Below are 25,314 nucleotides of genomic sequence, written 5' to 3'. Positions count from 1 at the left end.
GACCCTATTACTGAGACTCCGCTGTCCTAAACTAACAAATACTAAAAATATAATAAAATAAATATTTGTTTCCAATCTCGAAGTTCTCATCCAATCACCGAAGTTAAGCAACGTCGGACGGGGTCAGTACTTGGATGGGTGACCGTTTCTATAGATAATGGTACGGAACCCTTCCTGTGCGAGTCCGACTCGCACTTGGCCGATTTTATTCAATGACTTCTATATCTATGATTAAAAACTAAATAATCTAAATGCAGCTCACTAGTGTTGTGAAAAAAAAGATTAAGCGGTATTTTTTTTATAGAAAGGCAGTAAGTATACTATAAAAACACATTGCAATAAAACTTCATCCTGTGAATCAAATTTTAGGAAAACTACTATCGTTGACAAACGCATACTCCCAAATATCGAAATCATTTTTATTATGCTGTGCAACAAATACTCATTATTATTTAACGACTGATATTATTATTTTGTATCGCATCCCTACATGAGATTAAATATGTGCCGAATTCAAATCTTTCGTACGCCTGCAACTGCATTTCAAGTTCTTAATGTTGTGGCACGTTTCAAGTTCTTAGTTGCAGTATTAGCAACTTTTACAAACTTTTAATAGTCAATTACTTGTCTATATAAATGGCATTCTAGATACATGGTAACTCCATACATCAGAGGGCCTACCGCGAACCACGTTCACGTGTTGCCTCTCTGTCGCACTTGTAAATTTGTACGTAAGTGTGACAGGGAAGCAACACGTCGAACGTGGTTCACGGTAGGCGGTCAGTTTTCTTACCAAAACGCGAGTTATTTGGTGGTCGACATCTAGCGTCAAGTTGCGGAATTTATCAGTACTGCTAGTTGACAATAGATGTCGCGACGAACGAAAATTCTAATGCTCAACTATTTGCAGCTAATATTATAACCAGATCTCTATTTTCAACTCTTGCTAGTAATTTTAGTTGTAAATTGTTTTGGCAATACATTTTTCGTCATTCGCGACACTTGTGACATCTGAGGGACTACCGCGAACCACGTTAGACGTGTTGCCTCCCTGTCACACTTACGTACGAATTTACTAGTGCGACGGAGAGGCAACACGTCGTCGGTAGGCCCTCGGTGTCATTAGCGGTAGTGATAAATCCATTACTTGACGTTATATGTCGACTACGAAATAACTCGCGTTTTAAAACTTGCGTGGCGTGGGGGTCCACACAAAGTGCCACATCTATTTTATTTCCTTGGCGACGAAAATATTAAATTTAAATACCTATAACTATACCCCAATTTAATGTTTATGAATTATGATTAAAATGATTTTAAAATGTCCTAAATTATGTGTCAGTTTTAACTGGTTTAAGGTAGGTAATTAATTCAATATTTGCATGCCTGTATGTGGACCGAATACACTGTGCACAAAAAACTGTATTACCAAATTTACCAACTAATCAAAAAATGTATTCTGGCAAATAAATTATTTGATTGATTGGTAAAACTAAATTAAAATTGTCAAATGAAAACAAGATAGTAAAACATTTCATTCAATTTTATTAAAAAAATGTTACATTTATACAGTTTATGTTATAACAATCCAGAGTTTCGGTGATAAACATCCTTACAATTTCATTTTCAGTCTTACAAAATAGGTAAAAAAAACTATGAAAACAACATCGCTAACGTCACATAATTGCCAGAAATAAGTATACAAATTTCTCAAGGAAACTAAAAACAACATTTAAAAAATTTGATTGTAATGACATAAATTATGCAACTATTATTGCTGGCTCGTATCTCTTCCAAGAGATAGAAACTAAAGAAGAGACGCTTTTACATAGATTTTCGTACATTGACTCGTCTGTTGCTATCTCTATTGCACACACATAATTAAAGCCTCTGTAATATATGATCACGCGCCATATTGCAGAATTTCATCGGAACTAATTTTTTTATACTAAACTGAACTGTCACTCTATACATGAGAATAACAGCGCCCTCTTGACAATTATCATATATTTCTGGTTGGGCTTTATATTTCTGTCCCATCCATGACGCTGGTTGTCAATGCTTTGCGAGCTTGACAGCGATATATGTTCGGTATCTATGTGGAAAGCGTCTCTTCTTTAGCGGTACAGTAAGCATCAAAAATACCTAAAAATATGGACTAACGCCAAAAAATAAGAATTATTTAAATTATTTAGCGCCTGCAAATCCACATAGCTATTGCTGCTATCTGTACATAAAAATGGTATTACGCGCAAAGATTCTTAGTGTAAAAGCTACACAACATACCCCACTCCTACGTATATTTCTATTAAATAAGTAAACTTGAAATTATTGCACTGAACTAGTATTTCAGTAAACTAACGCTGCATTCCTTAATATTTAATCGCTCATAACAGGTATAAAACAACACTGATGTGTTTCTCCCAAACTCCGGATTATTTAAAATAGGTCTTAAATCTATATAGTACAAGGATTATTTTCAAGTGTTAGGCTGATTTTAGAGCGCGTTAACTGTTTATTGTCATACTACTTAAGTCTAATGTATAAATAGTTTGCGAAGTCTTACGTTTAGACATGACTGAGTATAAACGCGAATATATTTTATGCCAATGTTTTTTTATGTACACAACTTATCGTGAGATCTATGACCATCAAACCCCGATGTTTTCGGTCGCCAGCTGTCAAATTAGTACAAGAATAACCTACACATCAATTTTTAGGTTACAAAAGTGATGACTGTCGAACGCGGGTTTTAGTTATGAAAACAAAATGTAAGAAATATTTCTTGTAAATATTTTTTTTATGAATATATTTACTGTAAAATAATTCATATGAACGCATCTCTAGAATCAGCCTACCACGTCTTCAATAACGCGTCTAATAGCGAAATTGACTTCATACGAAAATATACAACACAGTCAAAGTCAAGCACACAATGAAAGTGTCAGATTGCCAAAATGCAAGCACAATTTGTATGAAAACAATAACAAATACTAGTTTTAATTCGACAGAATTGTCATACACGTGATATTTTTTCAATGGGATACTTATAAACTTTTAATCTAGTGGTATTCCACCCGTCCAATTTCATTCAGTCTCACTCTCTCATTAAACAAAATATGAGACGCAAATACACATTGGACCAAGAAATTGGACAGATGGATTTAACCCTTAGTCACCCAACAATAATTCATTGAAATCGCGCAATTCATGGAAGATGCTTATAGAAATGAAACGCAATATCAACTAAATACGATACCTGCTCAAGCACAACTATTTACACGTTCTTATAAAAATAATACATAGTGACTCGCCTATTTCAGTAAATGTACAGTAATGTGAGAAGGCGATAATTCCACTTTAACAGTAATATTGTTTTACATAATCTGTATACCTAGAAATTCGCGCGTAGACGCGCCGTAATATACATATTACTTACATACTTATATATATTATAAATGCGTACTACATTTGGGTCCAGGGTCCGTTTTAACAAAAATAAAACTAATTTATTATAATAAGGACCTTTATTAATCTAAATTAAAACTAACGAAGGATTACACGACACCCAGACTCGTGGCGTATATAGGTCAATTCCGATACCGGTCATTAAAATAATCACAGAATTATATTAATACGTCTTTTAACTGATATTCGTCGATTTATACATGTAAATTCCGCGTACTATAAGTTAAAGGTAAAAACAAAGAACAAAAATGTTCCTACTTTGAAAATCATCTCCGAGGCAGTATTTACATATTTATGCACAATTTGAGACTTTTATACATAGCTCTGCAGTCCAGAACTTATACTTTGGTTAAATTTTATTACAGAATTTTGGTTCTAGATTATAATTTTGAATATACATTGGGACCGATTCAACTAGATCCTGTAGATGCCGGCAGGCACAAACGGTTCTACCGTATGAACACAAATGCATAAACCACTACAGACCGAACCTTCGATATCCATAATTCGGAACCAGTCTAGACACCATCACAATAAATTAAATCCTCGACCGGGCATTACACAATCGTTTATTTAGACCCTTAACTTGCAACCGACAGCAAGTTTCATATTGCATGTTGATGGATAAGAGTTACAACAACTTGCACTCGCTTTATTTTCTTCATATTACTATTTCTAGCAATCTTATACAATTAAACGAGCAATTCTTGTATATTCATATATTTCGGGGATGTCGTAATCTCTTACGATTTCGATGAAATATGCTATATGGGTGTTTTCGGGCGTGAGAAATCGATCTAGATAGGATCTTATATCTGGGAAAACACGCATTGTTGAGTTTTTATGTTTAATTTCTTGGGACATATTACGTGCGAGAGTGCACGATTGCATGCATTCAGCCGGGTAAATAGGGATGGCGGAGTGAATAGGACAGGAATAGGGGATATTTATAACAACCCAAATTGTATCTTGCGGTTGAAAATAATAGTAGATTTCACATAAAACAGGTATCAGGTAGATGTCCCTCCTGGTTTTTGGTACCTATTCACCCCGCTATTCCTATTCATCCCGGTTGACGGTCAAATAAAAGTCACGGTCGCATCTGCAAGTACGTACGGGTCTTCAAAACTCAGTACAAATGTATACGATTCCCGGTCTTGTATATATTGGCACGCAGCACCATGGGGCTGTCCACAACGTCCGTAGTAGTGCTACTTGACGGGCGGCGCGGCGTCGGGCTCGCGGCAGGGCTCGCGGCAGGGCTCGCTGCGGAAGGAGGCGTCGGACTGGTTGGACGCGTCCTGCTTGAAGGCCTCCTTGGCCTCCTCGCCGTAGGGCTTGGGCTTCTGCTCGTGCTCGCGCTGCTGGCGGCGCCGCTGCTTGGACCACAGCTCGTGGCAGTCCTGCCAGGTCGGCAGCGACGGTCCCGGCATCCTGGTACATTTTCAACTTTGTCATCGACACGGGTACTTAGGTGAACCTTATTGCAACGAGGTAGTCTACCGATACTCGACTGTCAGTCAGTATTGATGTTAGTACAGAAATCATGTAATACGTTTGTGTTTTAAAAGAGTTAAAAACCTTACCTACTCTGGCTTACTTACATGGTAGCTTTATAGGATAAAGTTTTATTCAATGCACAATGTTATTTTATCTACACACATATCATAAACCCGCTATGATGCCTTCAAAATCCGTAAATGGCCAACATTACGATAAACTGTTACAACACAGTTAAATTGTTACAACAAATTTCTTATCTGTGATAATGTAGTTATAGCTTCATAACTACATCAAAATCGATTTGGTTATGCGTTCAAATTTGGAACATCTCTGAAAAAAAAAGCAATTCGATTTGACCTCTGTTCTAATATCAGTCAAGATGCTTTTCTGTTTGAAATGAAATGTCAATTGCATACAATTTTGACATATCTCGCATGTTAGTTTGTATCGAATGATACGGAAATAGGCCCCCGACTCTATAGTTTGTCTCTGAATTTAAAAAAAACTACACGCGTGAAAAAAGGTTTCATTTACCGCCATTTGACGTACAGTTTATCTTTTAGTTTTAAGTATTACATGAATATGTTTTGTTGTTTTCAAGATTACTATAGCAAAAATTTCGTGTAAAATAAGCGATAAAAATATTTCGTTGACGCCACCACATATCCGCGAGTTCCGATTCGAATTGGCAACGATGCCCTAACGGAGGCTGTAATTTGGGTTAGTGGATATTTAATAGAAACTTTATAATATGTGTGTAGATAAAATAGTGTATGTAACTGTACATATTAGGCATTTAAACACTCGTGTGATATTTTTAAAACACTCGTGTATTTTAATGCCTTTTATTATATAGCAAGCAGTCACAAACTACTATTAACACGGACTCTTAAGCATCTTCAGTTGTCACTCACTTACCAGCTCAAGCTCCAACATCATCCAGCAGACTAGAGGGGCCCACTGATTAACATCCGCCGGACTGTATCGGCCTATCAGTTAAAGCAAAAAAGTTGACAGTTGTTACAGCGATACCGTCCGGCGGACTGTTAATCAGCGGGCCCCTTACGAGCATGACCCGACATGAAGGCGAACTGACCGCGCACTTAGCGTTTACAAGCTAATACAAGTGTTTTATACTCACTGGTCTGGAACCACATTCTTCAGCCAAGGACTCTTGAGGGCATCCTCGGCCGTGACCCGTTTATCAGGATCGAGCTCCAGCATCCTGTCCAGCAGACTGAGCGCGTGCGCGGGCATGAAGGCGAAGTGGTCGCGCACGCAGCGCTTGTGGAAGCGCTTGGGGCGCAGCGTGTGCCACAGCGGCAGGTTCACGACGTTGGGCCACACGCCTGGAACTGGTGTGCCGCACACGCGGGAGATCATCTCTAGTTGCATCATTTCTACGTTCGCCTGGAATAAAAATGATATGTTAGTTTTTGGTTGCTTACGTATGCGATCTTGGTAACGGCTGCATAAATTTATATTCCGTGATTGAGGTGGCTTCACTTGAGGTGACCTCAAATAAGGTCTTATTTGAGATATCCTGACCTGGAAGACGGGGTGCTTGAGGAACAGCTCGCCCAGGATGCAGCCCATGGACCAGACGTCGACGGCGGGCCCGTAGCGCTCCTCGCCCAGCAGCAGCTCCGGCGGCCGGTACCAGAGCGTGATCACTTTGTTGGTGTAGGGCCGAGCGCGGTCCTCGGCCGACCATAGTCGCGCCAAACCGAAGTCGCCGAGCTTCACTTCGCCTCTGAAAAGTTAATCAACAAAATTACTGAATGATTAACAGACCTAACAACAAGAAAATTAGAACTTACTACACAGAACGTATCGTATCTCGACAAAACGCACGATTTTTATACCTAAAAGAACAATTTGCAACTATGGGCCGGTACAGACGGACTGCAACTTGTAGTACAACAACAACAACATACAAGTTGCAGTCCGTCTGTACCGGCCCTATGGCGGGTCGATCCACAAGTTAGGCTTGAGTCGGTCAGGACCGAAGAACTAAAAGGAATGAAATCCCACCACGGACCGAAAGGAATTAGTTCATCTTAAGCGCTCTTAATCGGTCTCGGTCCTTTAGTTCAGTAGTCGGTACGTCGGTACCTAGTAACAAATCGGTCGGGAGCGAATGATCGGAATGAGTCAGGGTCAAGAAAGTCGCTCGCTCACGCTCTCGCTCTGTTTATTTGCGAGCGAGAGCAAGACACATACCTAGTCATCCTCATTATTGCAAGTGAACTAAAGGAACTAAAAGAGCGAACTAGTTCCTTTGACCGATTGACCGAGATCGGAGCGCTCTTTTAAAAGACCGAGCGGGCACAACGCTACCACAAGTCCACATCGCGGTGGGGAGGGGTCAAATTGACGGTTTTTTTGTGGATAATGTGGCTATGACCCCTTAACCTGTGGTATACCGTTAGTAGGGCAGGGTTTCCGGGCCACGACGGAAGTGGACTGCGGTTAAGCTGGGGGTCACCATTCCAAGAAAAATCTTAATAGCGCGATTCAGAATTTTTAGTACAGCCAACAGCGCCATCTAACATCCGATTAGTAAACTAAACAAGTTACTCGACTCTGAGGGCCCTTATATACCAAGCAAAATCTTAATAGAGCGATTCAGGATTTCTACTACACATAAGTTACTCCGAACCATTTTTTTATATTAAATATGACACTTTTTGAACAGAAAAAATACACAACAATCTACAAAATATGAGTAATGATGTGGTTTTTCTGGAAATCTATTTTAATTTAAATAAGTGAAGAAAAAACATCTTGAAGTAAGGAATTTAACTTGTTTAATCCATAACCATCATCCACAGCGCAGGCTTCGTCAAAAGTATAGATACAAAACAGAATCCGCAACAAACTCTTGAAGTTACCCCTATTTCTATCAGTTGTATCCATAATACTACTGCACCTTTTATCGAAAATTTATGAAACTTTACCATCTTTCTCACAAAACACTATATAATGATTTGGTTTTCTTGCTTTTTGTAAATTCACAAAACTATGCGTCATTTCCTAAAAAAAATAAGCCTAAATCCCACCTATGTTCCTACCATTACCCCGCTCTCGTCCGTATAGTCAGTGCAGGGCAAGTCGTGATGCTAGACGGACCTGTGCTGCGTTGCGCGCGCGAGCAAGAAAAATTTTATTTCAAACGCATAGTTCTGCGCGTTCGATCTTTTTCAGCGGGTGGTGCGGTGAGGGGTATCAGCTCCAGCCACACGCGCGAGGTTGTTGGCGTTGGGTGCAGCCTTAAGAATGCGATTCAGGATTTTTACCACCCAGAAATTACCGAACATAAGTATTTGTACTCACTTATTGTTCATAAGTATATTGCTGCACTTAATATCCCTATGTAGGAAATTCTTCCTGTGGCAGTACGCGAGACCGTCGAGCAGCTGCCGCATGATGCTCGCGTTGTGCGACTCGGTGAAGTCCACCATTTTGGATTCCAGTAGACCCATCAAGTCGTGGTCCATGTATTCGAATACTAGGTAAAATGAGCCTTTGTCCTGAAAAGTAAACATACTTTTGTTATAAAAGCCCGAATCTTTATTTCATGTGTGCCTTGAATATGTTTATCTTTGTAACGAGTGACAAGAAAAAATAAATCAAATTTTTCTTGTCACTCGTTGCTATAGTTACGGTCTCCTGGTTCACTCTTTAAATCCTGGTTAGTAGTTATAAAAAAGCTCTTTTCACAATGAGCCATCTGTCAAGCTCGGTAATATAACATGCTACAAGAGTTCTTCTAACAAACTGTGCTGGGATAGGACAGAATAAGAAATATTCCATTCACCCCTGTATTAAATTAGGAGCGGATACCGATCCATTCACCCTAAAGCAGTCTCATCTAAGATCTTCAAAAACATACCTTCCTAAAGTCCAAGGCGTCCTGTTTATCAGTGACGATCTCCCTCAGATTGACGATATTCTTATGGTTCAGCTGGCGAAGGATCTTGATTTCTCGCACGGCGGTGATGGGGAAACCTTCCTTCTCGTTCTCGAGGCGGACCTTCTTGAGCGCGACCAGCTGGTTGGTGTTCTTGTCGCGCGCTTTGTACACTTGCCCGTAGGTGCCTTCGCCGATTTGGGTTATCACCTGAAAATGGAAGAGTTTTCTTTTGAGTTGCAATGAAAGCATTCTTCATATTCACCAGAAACAAAGGGATAAAAAAATACTAACAGTAGTACAGAATATCGTTTTCAAACCTTGTCATTTGTAGCCTTTTTTAGGATTCCCTAGCCAAATGGCAAAAAACGGAACCCTTATGGATTCGTCATGTCTGTCTGTCTATCCGTCCGTATGTTACAGCCACTTTTTTCCGAAACTATAAGAACTATACTGTTGAAACTTGGTAAGTAGATGTTTTCTGTGAACCGCATTAAGATTTTCACACAAAAACAGAAAAAAAAATGGTTCCCCATACTTAGAACTGAAACTCAATTTTTTTTTTCATCAAACCCATACGTTTATCTATGGATAGATCCTCAAAAATAATATTGAGATTTCTAATATCATTTTGTTATAAACCAAATAGTTTGCTCGAGAGACACTTCCAAAATGGTAAAATGTGTCACCCCTGTAACTTCTAAAATAACAGAATGATAAAACTAAAAAATGTATGATGTAAATTACCATGCAAACTTCCACCGAAAATTGGTTTGAACGAGATCTAGTAAGTAGTTTTTTTTAATACGTCATAAATTGTACGGAACCCTTCATGGGCGAGTCCGACTCGCACTTGGCCGCTTTTTTGTAGTTTATTTTTATTCATCTTTAGACCTACAATAAATTACCTCACACAACCTACTTTTTGGTCATAATACTTTTGTGCGCTTCGTTGTAATAAGGCAGGTAAGGTGACCGTTTCATTCCCAAAGACAATTGAGTTTTTTTTTATACTACGATGATAACAAACAAACAGCTAACATGAAGCGATAACCGTAGCCCCCGGACTCCTGTAAAGGCAAGTTTTTGCCAACATTTTGAAGCAACCACTGGTCGGTTCTTGAGGACAATGCCATCTCCGAAACGTAGGCAATTTTAAAGCTTAATCATACGCGATTAAGTCCCGTTTTCGTAAATAATAATGTGCAAAAATCGTGGAAGTTTAAACCAGTAATTTTGAAGTAACTCATACACGTGTAGTCTCTGCAGGAAGCTCGCTCACAGCAGCAGTTATGATAGTGACAGACCTGGAAGCCGTCGACGCACTTCTCGCCCCAGTCCTTGGCGTGGTGCGTGGGCGTGGCCACGGGCACCACCTTCGAGCCGCGCCGCTTGAGGATCCGCGGCCTTTTTAGTTTCGACAGCGACTGAAACGATACATTATCAAGTGAACTGAATGCATTTAGTGATGTTAGTTTTGATATAATTAAACTGATAGAAAAAAGGAATGTTTAAATGAAAAGCCTCGTTTCAAAGTAGGTTAAAAATAGTACTTGCGTCATAAGAGTTAGTAGCTAAAGTGGATGGTAGTTATCCAGTTTTTTTGTCAAATTAAATTGAACCTTGTCACCGAGCGTAAGAGATTAGAATCGTCTGCCCGAAATCGAAAAAAAAAATATTTTGGTAGTACACGATACACGTATACTTCGCATGTTTAACATGCGCAAGTCATACACATCGTGTAAGTAAACAGCGGTTTAACCACTCACGTGCTTGATATTTTTCAGTGACTTCTATTATTATAATAAAATAAGGATGACAGCTGGTAACTACAGTTGCACTAAGTTCGTGAGTGGTTAATGAAGTTTGTGGGGTTTGCCCATATTAAAGAGAATTTGAAATAGAGGTATTGTCGAAGAAAACTTTTAGCGGCGTAAATTTACTGCCATTTTACGACACTTAATTGAAACTTTTAGAATGCCATTTGACTTTGATCCTTATTCTTTCACAATTATGTGTTCCATTTGTTAAATATCAAAAAGAGGCGCCATTTAATAGATCAAAGGCCAAACGTATAACAGCATCGTTTCGAGCGATGGCGCCATAACCTTTAGGTAGGGCCCGGTAAGATGGCGCCATTATGTGTCGTGAGATGACAGTAAAACGCCGCTACAAAGTTTTCTTTGTCAATTTAAATTTTGTTTTGTGATATTATAGATTCAAGTAATTGGTTAGTTGCAAGCAGCATGAAATACAATGATACATACATTGTCCTTGCCCTTCCTGGAGTTGAAGACGTGCGAGTAGTGGTCGGCGGCGGCGCGCGGCGGCGTGCCGCCGTCCAGCTCGTCGCCGCTCAGCTCCTCCGAGCCCGGGATCACTGGGGACACCACTGTATGCTCTACTCATTACAATGATACATACGTTGTCCTTGCCCTTCCTGGAGTTGAAGACGTGCGAGTAGTGGTCGGCGGCGGCGCGCGGCGGCGTGCCGCCGTCCAGCTCGTCGCCGCTCAGCTCCTCCGAGCCCGGGATCACTGGGGACACCACTGTATGCTCTACTCATTACAATGATACATACGTTGTCCTTGCCCTTCCTGGAGTTGAAGACGTGCGAGTAGTGGTCGGCGGCGGCGCGCGGCGGCGTGCCGCCGTCCAGCTCGTCGCCGCTCAGCTCCTCCGAGCCCGGGATCACTGGGGACACCACTGTATGCTCTACTCATTACGGTTCATTTCTAATGTATCCTGGTGAATCATCTATGTTTGTCTACACTTCAATCGACCGGGATATAAACCGTGACTACCTTTTATATTGTTTTTGTATTGTTAACGGGAGCTTAATAACAATAATATAAAAGGTAATCACGGTTTATACCCAGGTCGATTTAACTTAGTGAAACTAACCGTGAATCATTCAAAACTGTAACTATGTTCTTGTGAATAAACTTTAAGCGTTCGATTTCGACAAGCGTACGCACTTAAAAAAATGTAGTATGAAAAATGTGTCGATCTTTATTGAAGAAAATAAATTGAAATTATTTTCTTCAATAAAGATCGATACATTTTTCATACTACATTAAAGTTATCGAATCATTAAGAAATCACCAAAAACGTTAGTTCTCAAGACAAAAAGTCAAAAACAGTGAATCTTCCCAATATCAAAGGCAACGCTTTTTGTGAAATCGCCTATGGATGGTATTCTACGTCTCAGTCGTCTCACTCTTGTGTATTTGCATCTGATATTAAGCAAAATGTGAGATGCAAATACACATTGGACCAAGAAATTGAACAAGTGGAATACCGTCCTTAGTTGCTTCACTCACACAACAGTTCAGTGTGCACAGATTCTAACTTTAGGCAACATTTGAAATACCGTCTGAATTTCTTACCAGGTGGCATTGGCAAGTTCATGATTCCAGTCTTCTTAGGTTTTTCAGGTTTCTTGACAGGGCTGGGCGACGGCGTACTGAGTGGACTCTCGTTTGCAAGCGTCTTCAGGTCGTCAACCTGAAAAGTACCGAAATTGCATTAAAATTATGTAGAAAAAAATACGTTATACTTGTAGAGAGGCACAAAATACAGCACTATTTCAAAACCTCCAACCCCCCGGCGTTACGGGATAGCACGGCAGGAGAACGTAGAAACGTATTACTTCAGATTTAGGATTGGGTACTTTTTGACGTCAAGAATTAACTCCTGTTTCACAAAATGGCATGCCATTATTTTAAGGTCTTCATCGGAAGTTCAATCTATTACACCTATTATCTTTCAGAGATCTTAATGAGATACTAAAAAATATACAAATCACTACTAGTGACCCTATAACAGTTGAAGAGTTCCGTCGATTTCTTCAGGTGCTCATCATCAGATCCTCATACCTGACGACAATAGAACCAATTGTGAATCTGACTAATTGAGAAACTCTGCCTTCCAAATTTGGTTAAAATCGAACAAGTCGAAAGTTACTGGGTTTCATTGCTAACTACAATCGAATAAGTCGAAAGTTACTGGGGTTCATTGTTAGTTACAATCGAATAAGTCGAAAGTTACTGGGTTTCATTGCTAATTACAATCGAATAAGTCGAAATTTACTGGGTTTCATTGCTAATTACAATCGAATAAGTCGAAAGTTACTGGGGTTCATTGTTAGTTACAATCGAATAAGTCGAAAGTTACTGGGTTTCATTGCTAATTACAATCGAATAAGTCGAAATTTACTGGGTTTCATTGCTAATTACAATCGAATAAGTCGAAAGTTACTAGGTTTCCTTGTTAGTTACAATCGAATAAGTCGAAATTTACTGGGTTTCATTGCTAATTACAATCGAATAAGTCGAAAGTTACTAGGTTTCCTTGTTAGTTACAATCGAATAAGTCGAAAGTTACTGGGTTTCCTTGTTAGTTACAATCGAATAAGTCGAAAGTTACTGAGTTTCATTGTACCTGAGTGTTGGGCGGCATGGGCAGCTTGACGAGGCTCTTGGGCTTGGGCGGCGGCGGCTGCTGGCTGTTGAAGTACACGTCTTCCACCACGCTGCCGCCCGCCCGGGGCAGCGGCGGCGGCGCCGGGGTGGCGGCTGGCGGGGTGGGTGGCTTCACCTGCTAAATATATTACTAATTTTAACGTCTTGGTTGAGATAATATCGCTATAGGTGGGTTCCAATAGGGAACACTACCACAATCTGAGGGTCTATCGCGAAACAAGAAAATCTAAATTTCGTTACCTAACCTCTCTATCACTCTTGCATATTCGAGCGATGAAGAGGCAGATAACTAAATTTTGATTTTTGCGTTTTCAGGTAGGCCCTTTGTAAACAACCCGCCTTGATGCATCAATTATGTGAAAACTTGTCAAAAAAAAGTTCAAAGCACAGTATGTATATCGTATAACTTCTGTCGTTACTCTATGGTTTACGAACGGTACTAGTGCTGCACTCTGGCGGCAGAACATTTCAGTAATACTCGTATTCCCTATACGAGTTGAAATAACCTACCACTTAAGTTTTCTCTTGAAAAAAAAAAATCGAGGCACACGCGTTGTTGCATTTCCTCTAACGAGGCACGTGTACACATACATCGAGTCGCCTCGCGCTGCAATTTTTTCGAATTTCAATTTCTTCTGAAGTTCGTACTTTGCAAACCCGCCTCTAGTGCTGTTTGCGACTTTTTTATTTATTTATCATACATCGGTGGCAAACAAGCCGGCCCGCCTGATGGTAAGCAGTCTCCGTAGCCTATATATGCTTGCAACACCAGAAGAAGAAGAAGACAACTACATGCGCTTTTCCGACCCTAACACCCCGCACCCTCGTTGAGCTCTGGCAACCTTCCTCACCGGCAGGAACACAACACTAAGTAGGGTCTAATGTTATTTGGCTGCGGTTTTCTGTAAGTTGGAGTAACTTCCCCAGTTGGAACTTTTATTTAGTCTATTTAGGGTTCCGTTACGGGATCCTCTAAGCTTTCAGTGCTTATTTAACCTTTTGACCGCCAAAGACGTCATATGACGCGCGCGGCTACAGCCCAATATCAACCTTCATGCGTACCGACAAGGTTCACGATTACACGCTGCGTACGATACGCGTGGCGTTCAAAAGGTTAAGCGTGCCGCATTTCATGGATCGCAATGGGTAAATAATATTAAATAATTAATAGAATCAAGCGTCACATTAAATTTAAATAATTTGAGAATTAAAACAATCGTTTGTGTTTAAAAGCATGCATGGCTCAGTGCGACCACGCCAGGCAGGCCAGGTCATGGTGCTAGCAGGGATCAGGGTCTCCTCGTTCTTGAACTGCAACGGGTGAAACAAAGTTCCTCAACCAAATTAAGTATAAAAGTATCCGGTACGGTGTCACCCGTCGACCGCGAACGCAGAGTTCGAAACGTCTGAATGTATTTAAGGCGCAGGGTAGGGCAAGGCATTCTCCATACAAACCTTGTGCAATTTTGATTCATTAGTTTTGGCACTATAGCATTTAATTTAATTTTTTGCTTGTATATATTGGATATACGCAGAACTTGATGTAGAAATTTTTCTTTATTAAAAAAAAAAAAATACAAAAATACAAAAAAAAAATACATCAAGTATTTACCAAAAATGATAACTGTAGGGCAAACACAAACGAAGAAAAACGCGCACAAAATTTGTATGGAAAGAGCTGCCCTACCCTTCGCCTTAAAGCGCGATATAATCCGTTTCCAGTTATATCTTATAAAAGTATAATAATATAGTACCTCCTCTCCATTACTCTTGACAGTTTCCTCGGGCTGGTCCACAGCAGCCAGGGCCCCGAACTCGGGCGGGGGCTGCATGGGCGGCGGCGCGGGCGGGACAGCGCCCGGCAGCGGGATGTCGGCCACGTGCTGCTGGGCGGGCGGCGCCGGCGCGGGCGGGGCGGCGCCCGGCAGCGGGATGTCGGCCACGTCCCGCTGGGCGGGCGGCGCCGGCGCGGGGGGCGGGGCCTCGCCGTTCTCTTTGAGCTGCGACGCGCTGTCCGAGGTGGCGTTGGAGAGCTCGTCGATGGTGAGGATCTCGGGGTTGTTGATGGAGGTAGTGGTGGATATCGCGCCCTGGGATTCTTCCTCCTTTTGGTCTAGGATCTCTTGTAATTTCTGTTTAAAAATTGTGTTGATGTTAATATTTGTAACCTTGGCTTTAGTAATCAAGATTATTGCATATCCATTTGTGATGCTTCGATTAAGAAAATGCAAGAATATATGTGATTTTTAATTGGGAATATTTATGGGGATGGGGATATTTGTGGTAACACCCAGGGGTGTTCTCTTTCGACTTTGAAACATCCTGGAAAAACAAAAATATACTTACCTTAGCCCTCTTATGTTTATCCTTAACGAGTTCAGCGAACAAGCTTGTATCACTGATCTTCTCTTTGAAGTCTATCCTGCGCTGCAGGACAGACGGTGGACTTGGAGAGTCATGTTTGGGCCTGTAATGGATTAGTTATATGAGTTTCTAGAAAAACCAATTTATGACGTCCCGAAGATGGAAAAACTGAATGAATAGTTTAACATACTGCTATTTTAATAATGAAGTGTGAGCGTCGATTTGGTGTAAATTTGTGTGAACTAATAGAAAGAAGATGGCAGATTTGTCAATGTGCACAATTACACACTCCAGCTGCTGTTGACCAGCATATTTGCAGCAATTATGAGAAGAAATATTATATGTTGTTCGATTATGTTAATTGTATAAGGGATCCCTGCGTGTTAAGGCTGTGGCCGTTGAAGAGTTGAGACTTATAGTGAACATACCTGTGTCGATCCCGCGAAGGCTCGCGATGCCGCACTCGGTGTCGCGGTGGAGAGGGCGACGAGCCGCGCCGGCGGCCCCGCGATAACGAGCGTCGGCGTTTTAAAGATGTGCGGGATGGAGATCGTCTGAAACATATTAAACTTTAAAAAAAAGATATGTTGTCCGTCCTGAGTCTTCAATAAAACTAGGATAGGATAGGGTATACAAAACGTCGATTGGGTAAGAGGTCGCTGACCTGCCGGCGCCTCTGATATGGCTGTCGTGGCTGCGGTGTCGTTGCGTGCTGTAGTCTAGTCACGATATAACGTCGAGGTGCCATCTCAAGCGTTGTTTGCCCCGTGATGTACCCGCTCTTGAGTATCTATACACCGGACGACAGGTGTCGGGTGAGACGCCACTGATAGATAACTTTTTATTTACTGACCTACTGGAGCCTATGTTATCCCGGCGTCGGTCTCGGTGGCGACTGCAGCGTCGCTGCGGGCTGTAATGGCGATATACCCACTCTCGAGTATGTACGTGACAACAGGTGTCAGGTCACTGACCTGCCGGAGCCTATGATGTTCCAGTGTCATCTCGGTGGCGACTGCGGAATCCCCACGGGCTGTAGTCGCGATATACCGACTCTCGAGTATGTACGTGACAACAGGTGTCAGGTCACTGACCTGCCAGAGCCTCTGATGTCCCGGTGGCGGTTTCGGTCGCGACTGCGGAGTCGCAGCGGGCTGTAGTCGCTATATACCCACTCTCGAGTATATCCGTGACAACAGGTGTCAGGTCACTGACCTGCCGGAGCCCCTGATGTCCCGGTGGCGGTCCCGGTCGCGGCTGCGGTGCCGGCGGCGCGGCGAGCCGCGCGAGCGGCGCCGATGCCGTCTCGGGCTGTAGTCACGGCCTCGTGATATCCCTCTTTCAGGGGAATCTGCAAAAATAGTACAGTTACGGCCCATACGTACACGCGGTTGTTTCCTTCTGTTTCGTTCTCAAAAAGTTGCCCGTCATTGTTGCATCAGTGATGCATCATTACAGAAAGCCTGATGCCATTGTCTGATCTGAAGTCTGACAAAACTAGTTAGCTTACATAAAAAAAATTACTAAGAAACATGTTTTCGGATAACTGAGGCCTTATTAAGGCATGTGGCCGATCTTGTATTCCGATTTTTACAAGCTTTTATTTAAGTTGCAATGTAACTATGTATCCACTTTCCGGTTTCCGATGAAACTAAAAATTTGCACACATATGTAAGTCAGGTGACAATCAATATTATGGTACCATCGAGCTGATCTGATAATGAAGACAGGAGATGGCCATAGGAACGCGTATGTAACAACGTCTGGAATTGCAGGCATATAATAATAAGCTACGGAGACTGCTTACCATCAGACGGGCCGTATGCTTGTTTGCCACCGACGTAATATTAAAAAAAAAGAAGGATAAAGGATATTACCAGAAATTATCATGATGGGTGACTGGGGCCTGTGTTCAGGCCAGTAATCCCGTCTGTGTTCATACTCCTGCTCGTCCCCGGAATCTATCGTCACGGTCTCGTGGTACGGGGGCGCGACCGGCGTGTGAGGTGTGGTGGATTTCTGTCTTCTCCTGTGAAGGCAATTACGAAGCTGATTTTGGCAAGAACGGCAATTATTATTTTAGTTGAACATATATCATTATTTGCATGAAAGATCGTTATAGAGCTGTAATTGAAAAATGAGGAGAATATTAATCCTTTGAACGCCTAGTATCCTCAAAGGAGTCTTGAGTTTTACCTATATCACTGAGAATGTTTATAAGTTTTTAAGTAAAGTTAATACTTGCGAGACTGGTACCAATTTAGTCGACGTATGCGTGTCGGATATGAGAGAAAAATAACTAACACATTTTACCATTTTTCGCATGAAACTTTCGTCATTATAAACTTCGCGCCCTAAGTTCAATTTCCAAAGGTATACATTAGCTGCAAGATTGTACGAATCGTATTAAGTCAAACAAGTGTACATTGCAGGTTACATGAGAAAACTGCATGTAATGTCGCACGATGCGGTAACTAAGGACAACAACTTGAATCAACAACATAGAATCAGTGTTGCCATGTGAACTTACACCTGCACTCTAGCTTGTGAAGGACAGGTTTTTACAATTGAATTTCTACTTAATCTTGATAATCATAAAGTCTATATTACAAGCATCATGCGTGTTTATATTTTTGTGTTAAGGTAGAAAAGCTAATGGATTAAAAGTTAAAACAATCAGTCAATCACAATCTAGAAGTGATTAGGTTCACACGGAACGAGTCACGCCATGAAATTGCCGCGAGGCCGCGTTCAACGAGCTACGCCTTCAGAGACCGAGCGCTAGTTGCCTCGCGCGGCAAATTCCTCGCAGCTCGTTTTGTGTGGGGCTGTGGGGTCCGTAAAGCCCGTCACAGACGGAGCGATAATATATATTAATATACCATAAGATACCGACAAATATCTTATAGTAACCACGCATGCGAACGATATCAAAATATATATCGCTGCATGTGTGGCACCTACATTGTGAGAGAGACGAAATATACCAAAATATATCGTAGTATAGCTATACAGGATGTTTATTTAGTCACCTGCAATAATTTACGGGGTGAATATATAGGTCATACTGAGCAACTTTTACTATGGGACCAACCCCAAAATCGCGAAAAAAAATATTGGCTATAATATTCACCCCGTAAATTATTGCAGGTGACAAAATAAATATCCTGTATATCGCAAGGTATCGTAAGATACCAAAATATATATTATAGCTTTGTGTTTGGACTCTGTCAAATGATACGTAAAATATATCGTATGATGCCTTGCTATAAGATATCGTAAGATACCAAAATATATATTATAGTTTTGTGTGTGGACTCTGCCAAATGATACGTAAAATATATCGTATGATGCCTTGCTATAAGATATCGTAAGATACCAAAATATATATTACAGGTTCGTGTGTGGACTCAGTCAAATGATACGTAAAATATATCGTATGATGCCTTGATATATTTTTGGTATATTATCGCTCCGTCTGTGATGGGCTTTAGAGTACCGTGTCAGTATGTCGCGCGCGAGATAAGACTACTTTTTCTAACTGGCGCTCTTGTGCTAAGCCTTATGTACAGATGCTGGCAAATTTGTCTGGGCCTTGTGCGCAATGAATGTGACTTGCGAGCTACTATACAGCCGCGGACTTTAATTGTTGATCCATTTAAGGTTTACTTTGGACATTTCATACCGTTAATATTGATAACCAACTTAGCTTGAACCCTAAATAGACCAACAATGAAACTGATGTCCATACCAAGCTATTTGTCAAGTCTAGTCAAAAGTTGCTTGTACCTTTATACGAAGAACCTGTCAAAGCTACTTTCTGGCAAGCGACAAAATGGGACTTTTTGCTTGGAAACGACACATTTATTTATACTAATAATAATACTGGCAACAAGAGTTGTGTGAATAAATTACTTACACAACTAAGTAGTAAAAATAGTTACAAATAAGTAATGAACGAATAAATAATGAATGGGATTTTTTGTGCTGTTAAGCTAACTTAATTTTAGTCAAAATCAAAGTCCACATTTAGGAGAATATAAAAGATAAACAGTTGTTTAAAGGCATGTGTAAAGTTTCTTTGGCAGATTTGATTATAAAAATCAATGAGTGCCGATAATCAAAATTAAGTTAAGATTGGTCTTCTAAGATAATTTTAAAAATCCAAACTGTACAGTCTCCATCAGATATAATGGAGCGGCCAAGGTGTTCATAAATATCTCAACAAAGCCTCTATTACTTAGACGTTGAAGTGCATGTTCAGATAAGTAGATGTTCAGATGTTCAATTGTTGAGACGTCAATCCGTCAACATCTCCTGAGGATGCCTCGTAGAGAGGCGAAACACGTGTCGAGTTTTGTACTTTTGGTGGTGGTTATATTTATTTGCGTATTTATTTTTGCGCTGGAAGGGTGGGAACATTTATTGCATGTAACCATACGCAAGTAAGTATAACTGATTGACTAGCGCGTTATCTTTTCGCGGATTAGCAAAGTAATATTTTTGTTTTGGTGTTCAGATATTTATGAGCACCTTGGTTGCTCCGATATATCTGATGGCAACTGTACATGGTGTGTGCAACCACAATTCTCGTTGCCATACCTATAGTTATGCAATGCTAGTGAATTATTAATAAATAAAAGCTAAGAATAAATAATCAAAAAACATAAATGATGAAATGCATGAGAAATTACCTTGTATCAATATGGCTGCATGAAAGAGAAAACACGTTTAATAAAAAGGTTACATTATTCAATATTAGTAATTGAATTGTAAATATGTTGTTTTATGACTATGTAGTAGACCTCTGAGGTTGGTAAGACACACAGTTTTACACATGAGAAGTCCATTTAAAAGTATGCTGTCAAAGTAAGGACGCCACGCGCGAAGAATTTCGTATATTGACCCGCCATTTTTTATCTCTATCGCGCGCGCATTATTACATTGCTGTCCCGCTCGCACAGTGGCATTGCCCGCCAGCATTGGCGGAACAACAATATAATTATGCGCGTACAATAGATATAGAAACAGATCGGTCAATGTACGAAATTCTTTGTGCTTGGTCCCTATTTTACGGAAACGACAAAAAAAAACAAGTTCAATAATGTATACAAGTACATTCAGTTTAAAAAGGATCCACGCAATGTAACACACTAAAGAGGTTTTTACAAGCTTTTATTTAACTTTCCCTGTTAGTATGTATGTTATTTTGTTAGTGACACACTTCCCAATTTCCGATTGAGCTGAAAATTTGCACACATATGTAAGTCGGGTGACAATGCAATATTATGGTACCATCGAGCTGATCTGTTGATGGAGACAGGTGGCCATAGGAACTCTGTGATGCAACAACGCAACCTAATTGTGTTTGGGGTTTTTAGAATTGTCTCAATGAGTACTATATAGTTCTCCGTGGAAAGAAATGTACAGTCAGCGACAAAAGCTTGTAGCAAAAATTAAAGTTTTGCCAAAAACTTATTTACCTATACGTATATTGCTCTGCTTGCTGCTTACGTGGTGCCATTACGTGAATTACCTTATACAGACCTAGTGAAAAGGGTACAAGTCTCGCGTAGCTTAAGTCTAGTGGGTGACCCTGCCTATGAAGCCGATGGTCCCGGGTTCGAATCCCGGTAAGGGTATTTATTTGTGTGATGAACACAGATATTTGTTCCTGAGTCATGGGTGTTATCTATCTATATACGTATATATATCATCGCCTATTACCTATAGTACAAGCTTTGCTTAGTATGGAGCTAAGTCGATCTGAGTAAGATTGTCCCCAAATATTAATATTAACATTTAAAAGGGCATAAGTGTTACGTGGACACCCTTATATACCTGCGCTGCCCGAGACTTGTACCATTATTCACTAGGGCCACAGCCTTATAACTTATTCTAAAGCCTGACATACACATAAACATGCAGAGGAATAAGGTTAAGTTTAAGCATACCACATGCATTTGTAGACTGAACTCAAGTTTGAATCTTCAAAGTTACAGAGAGCAACAATGAGTGCGAGATTTAAATAAATGCTACTTGCCGCTGAGTTTCTAATCATCAATCTAGCAGGTGATGAAGAATCTGATTTGAGGATTTTATATCTCTAAGAAACAATCCCACACCTTTTTTTAAATTCCCTTTATTCACTAGCTCAACGGAATCATTTAAAATAATTACCACATAAAGTCTGAACAACTCAATTTTAACTTAGGTATGTGGAAGGTTCTAGACTGTAGAAATATTGACCGCAGAAATACCAATTTATTCAGATTTTTGTTTGTTTTTTTAAGAATATATTAAGAAATTCAATTTTTACTACAAACGTCAATTCCTCTAATGGCTTTAATGATCATTTGTAATTTTGGTAAAACAATTTTTTTTTAATTTTGCGTCTTTAAACTTCAAAAACACAAATTTGTATGGACACTGGTCCATGAAGCAAAAAGAATAAGCGACAAACCATTGGAAAGGATTTTGTATATACTCAGTTTTTTGTATGGTGAAACTTGTCAAATCTCGGTTTAAAAAAAATTAAGACAAAAAAAACATAAGAAAACGAATAGAAAACTAAAATATTGTGTCAAAAAATCATAGACAATAACAAAACCTTCATGATCTGCGACATGGGAAGTTAGTATAGTATTGAAAAAAACTATATAGTTATGTTTCAACTTACACTACTTTTTGTGGTGATAACTTTTTTCGCACAAAAATTTGGGACTACCTGCCATAGTAAAAGTTTTACAACTTAGAATAACCTATCTGTGATATATGCTTTCCCTTATTGGTCAAGTGGGCCAATTAGCCCAACTCAACATTACCCTGTTTTCTAGACCTACAGTATAGGAGGGTTCCTTTACTGTAGATCTAGAAAACAGGGTAATGTTGAGGTGAGTTTAACTTGTAAACTCTCCCTCATAATGTAAAAGATAATAAACAAAAAACTGTAATAATATTATCAGTTATCAGTGTTATGTCCAGCAGGAAGGAAAATGGAGAGATAGATGAACTTTTGAGGATTGACCTTTTTTGATTAGATAAATAAATGGAAACCAAATTTAGGTCATACAAATTCATAAAATACCTATGCATTAATTAATATTCATTAGTTTCATAACATCATAAGTAAACATATAGTTTGGCTCAGGACTGTCACATTTCAAACACAGACCAAGAGAATCATACTGTCTTTGTCTTACACTAGCACTAGCACCCAAAAGAAAGGGATGAGTATAATTTTCCTAGTTGCTTGGCAGGCTGTTTGACAGACTACAATATAAACAAAGATTTAAAAAATTATTAATAAAAAAAATTGTTATAGGATTTTGTATTTTGTTTTTGCCCACAAAAACCATAGCTGGCCAACCAATGTCTCATGCAACAACTTTAGTGAAGTTAAATTTCAATTTGATTCATAGGCTTTGAGACTTGTTTGTCCTACTATTGGCAATAAAATCATGCATACGGAATACATTATCATGCATTAATAATAATCATTGCTCACCTCATTAGGGGAGATCTCTCTCTGGGAGAGTAAGGCAACGGATGCAAGGACTCTGCAATGATTGGAGGGCGCAGCCTCGGTGATGGATCTCGACGAACTTCTCTGACCAGTGGAGGTGGTGTTGATGGAGATACTGGTGAGCAAGAACCATTTTGCAATGGAGATGAGGCCTTTTCCCATTCGCTCACGGGCACTTGAGCATATCTCTGAGGACTTGGTGGCCTTCCAGGCGTAGCCGTAGGCAAGTTATCATCAGGAGACACACTTTCTAAGCTAGCGGATCTCGACTGGTGCTTGCTCTTCTTCTTTTTCTTTCTTTTGTCCTTCTTCCGCTTATCTTTCTTCTTCTTAAACCGGTGATCTTCTAGCTCCAACTCCGTTTCCACAAAGTCTAAGCTGCGCCTCTTCTTAGATGCTGCCGAAGAAGAATCACGGGTAAGAGCGTACTCGTCTACAATGCGTCGGCTCGTCGTCGTGACCGATATCGTCTTGTCGTCGACGAATGTGCGTATTGAGTGTGACTTCCTCGTCCGGTCGAGGTCGTCGGCGATGTGCCGGCTGATGGAGCTCGCCTCGCTCTCGATCTCGCCGGCCTCCGGGGCCGACAGAGCCTCCGAGCTGACATCCGAGTACTCCACCAGCGGCTTGTGAGAGTTAGCTGTTGCATAAGATTGGTCATGGGTACCGCTAGAGCTCCTGTGCTTTTTGTGCAATCGCTTTTTGTGCTTCTCCTTGTGGTGTTTGCTGTGCCTCTTCTCGTACCGCTCCATGGCCGTGGGGCGGCGCTCCGCCCGGGCAATAACTTCACATTACATCAACTGAAACAACCAGCGCACTCAGTCTAACTGTTGTCAACATCACACTGATAAGAGATAACCACTTTGATCACTAACAAACTACAAACTGATAGAAACTTTAGTCATTAATATCATGTCTCTACCTCGATTATGCATGCGCGGAAAAAGCACTGTTATTACGTTAAACGAGGAAGCACTACTTTGACTGTATTAGCTAAAAATATATGACTTGAGATGAGACCACTTGCGATTTCCGTAAAGAAAAGTGGACACTAATAAAATTAAAAATACCATAACACACATGCAGAAATATAAAAACAATAACACAAACACTTACCTAAACATAAACGGACGTGAATCAGCTTCACACACAAAACAATATATTAGCGAAATTCCTCAATAGTACTCGATAGGATTTTATATCTTTGTATTTTTCCTAGTTTCGGCAAGATTTTAGCCTGGAATATTATTATATCTTAGTTCTTTAGTTGCTTTAGAGCCTTATTTTGCTAATCATGATCATAAAGAGCGCATTTATCATCTAATTACATCGGATTCTTTTTATTAGGAATTTTAGTACGTCGGATTATAGTAGCCATTTGCTTTTTCATTTCATCATCTATCGCGAACGTGAGCCGTGAACGTGAATTGAATCAAGTAGTTTCTTCTCTATGGTTTGTATATAGCGCGAATTTTAAAAATAATCAAGATTCAAGTAGCTATTAACCTTTTAACAATAATTCATTAATCATGCTTTATTTTAGGAAGTACAATAGTTAAAAATTAAGGAATTAATTACTTCAATGAGCTTATAAAAACATTAAAAGTTAAATAGTAGCATAAAAACAATGCTACATCTGTTTCCGCCGGAAACTTATGCTAACAAACGTATGAATACGTTACACGTACGTGATAAATATTATAAAAAATATTGCTATCTAAATTAAGCCTTTTTTTGTATAATATCTTGTAAATGCTCGTGTTGTATCATACAAATGTAGTGTTTCAAAATAATTAAAGTTGTAACTGTGCGTTTCGTATGCATTATAATACAAAATCCGTGAATTGGAACAGCCGTTTACGAATAGCTTTGTGTTGCCATTATCAATTAAATATGCAATTCATAGGAAAACATTAGGAAAAATATTATACAATTTTAAATATTTGATTGCCTCGATCCATCCCGTTCAACTTTATATTGTTTGCATAAGATACGTTGATTAAGTGTTACTTTTGAAATGAAATAATCAAAAATACTTTAGTTTAGGCCTTATGTTA

The 25,314-nt window shown here is 40.0% G+C and overlaps 1 protein-coding gene across 1 annotated transcript; it reads right to left on the bottom strand.

Annotated features, from left to right (window-relative positions):
• Nucleotides 1–1,525: 1,525 nt before the first annotated feature.
• On the bottom strand, nt 1,526–24,756 carry LOC133524487 (cyclin-dependent kinase 12). The gene is made up of 17 exons (XM_061860544.1): nt 24,374–24,756; nt 23,240–24,057; nt 20,427–20,441; nt 17,610–17,761; nt 16,948–17,083; nt 16,161–16,286; nt 15,715–15,835; nt 15,123–15,500; nt 13,328–13,486; nt 12,274–12,391; nt 11,466–11,578; nt 10,192–10,311; nt 8,867–9,094; nt 8,308–8,504; nt 6,520–6,724; nt 6,113–6,381; nt 1,526–4,902 (listed from the first exon to the last, which is right to left on the bottom strand). Exons 2-17 carry the CDS (start codon nt 24,007–24,009, stop codon nt 4,680–4,682), a joined length of 3,330 nt encoding a protein of 1,109 aa, XP_061716528.1. The 5' UTR covers nt 24,010–24,057; nt 24,374–24,756; the 3' UTR covers nt 1,526–4,679.
• Nucleotides 24,757–25,314: the final 558 nt, after the last annotated feature.

This window comes from Cydia pomonella, chromosome 13 (assembly GCF_033807575.1).
Source record: "Cydia pomonella isolate Wapato2018A chromosome 13, ilCydPomo1, whole genome shotgun sequence".
Taxonomy (NCBI): domain Eukaryota; kingdom Metazoa; phylum Arthropoda; class Insecta; order Lepidoptera; family Tortricidae; genus Cydia; species Cydia pomonella.
The sequence above is the reverse complement of the archived record's forward strand: the minus strand, read 5'-3'. Positions and strand labels throughout refer to the sequence as shown.

What these genes read in the sequence shown, in the direction of transcription:
- LOC133524487 (XM_061860544.1), bottom strand. Translation starts at nt 24,009, where the DNA reads ATGGAGCGGTACGAGAAGAGGCACAGCAAACACCACAAGGAGAAGCAC. An exon ending in TCAAGAGTAATGGAGAGGAG is followed by an intron (nt 13,487 to 15,122) that starts GTACTATATTAT and finishes TAATATATTTAG; the next exon opens with CAGGTGAAGCCACCCACCCC. An exon ending in ACGCCTTGGACTTTAGGAAG is followed by an intron (nt 8,505 to 8,866) that starts GTATGTTTTTGA and finishes TTTACTTTTCAG; the next exon opens with GACAAAGGCTCATTTTACCT.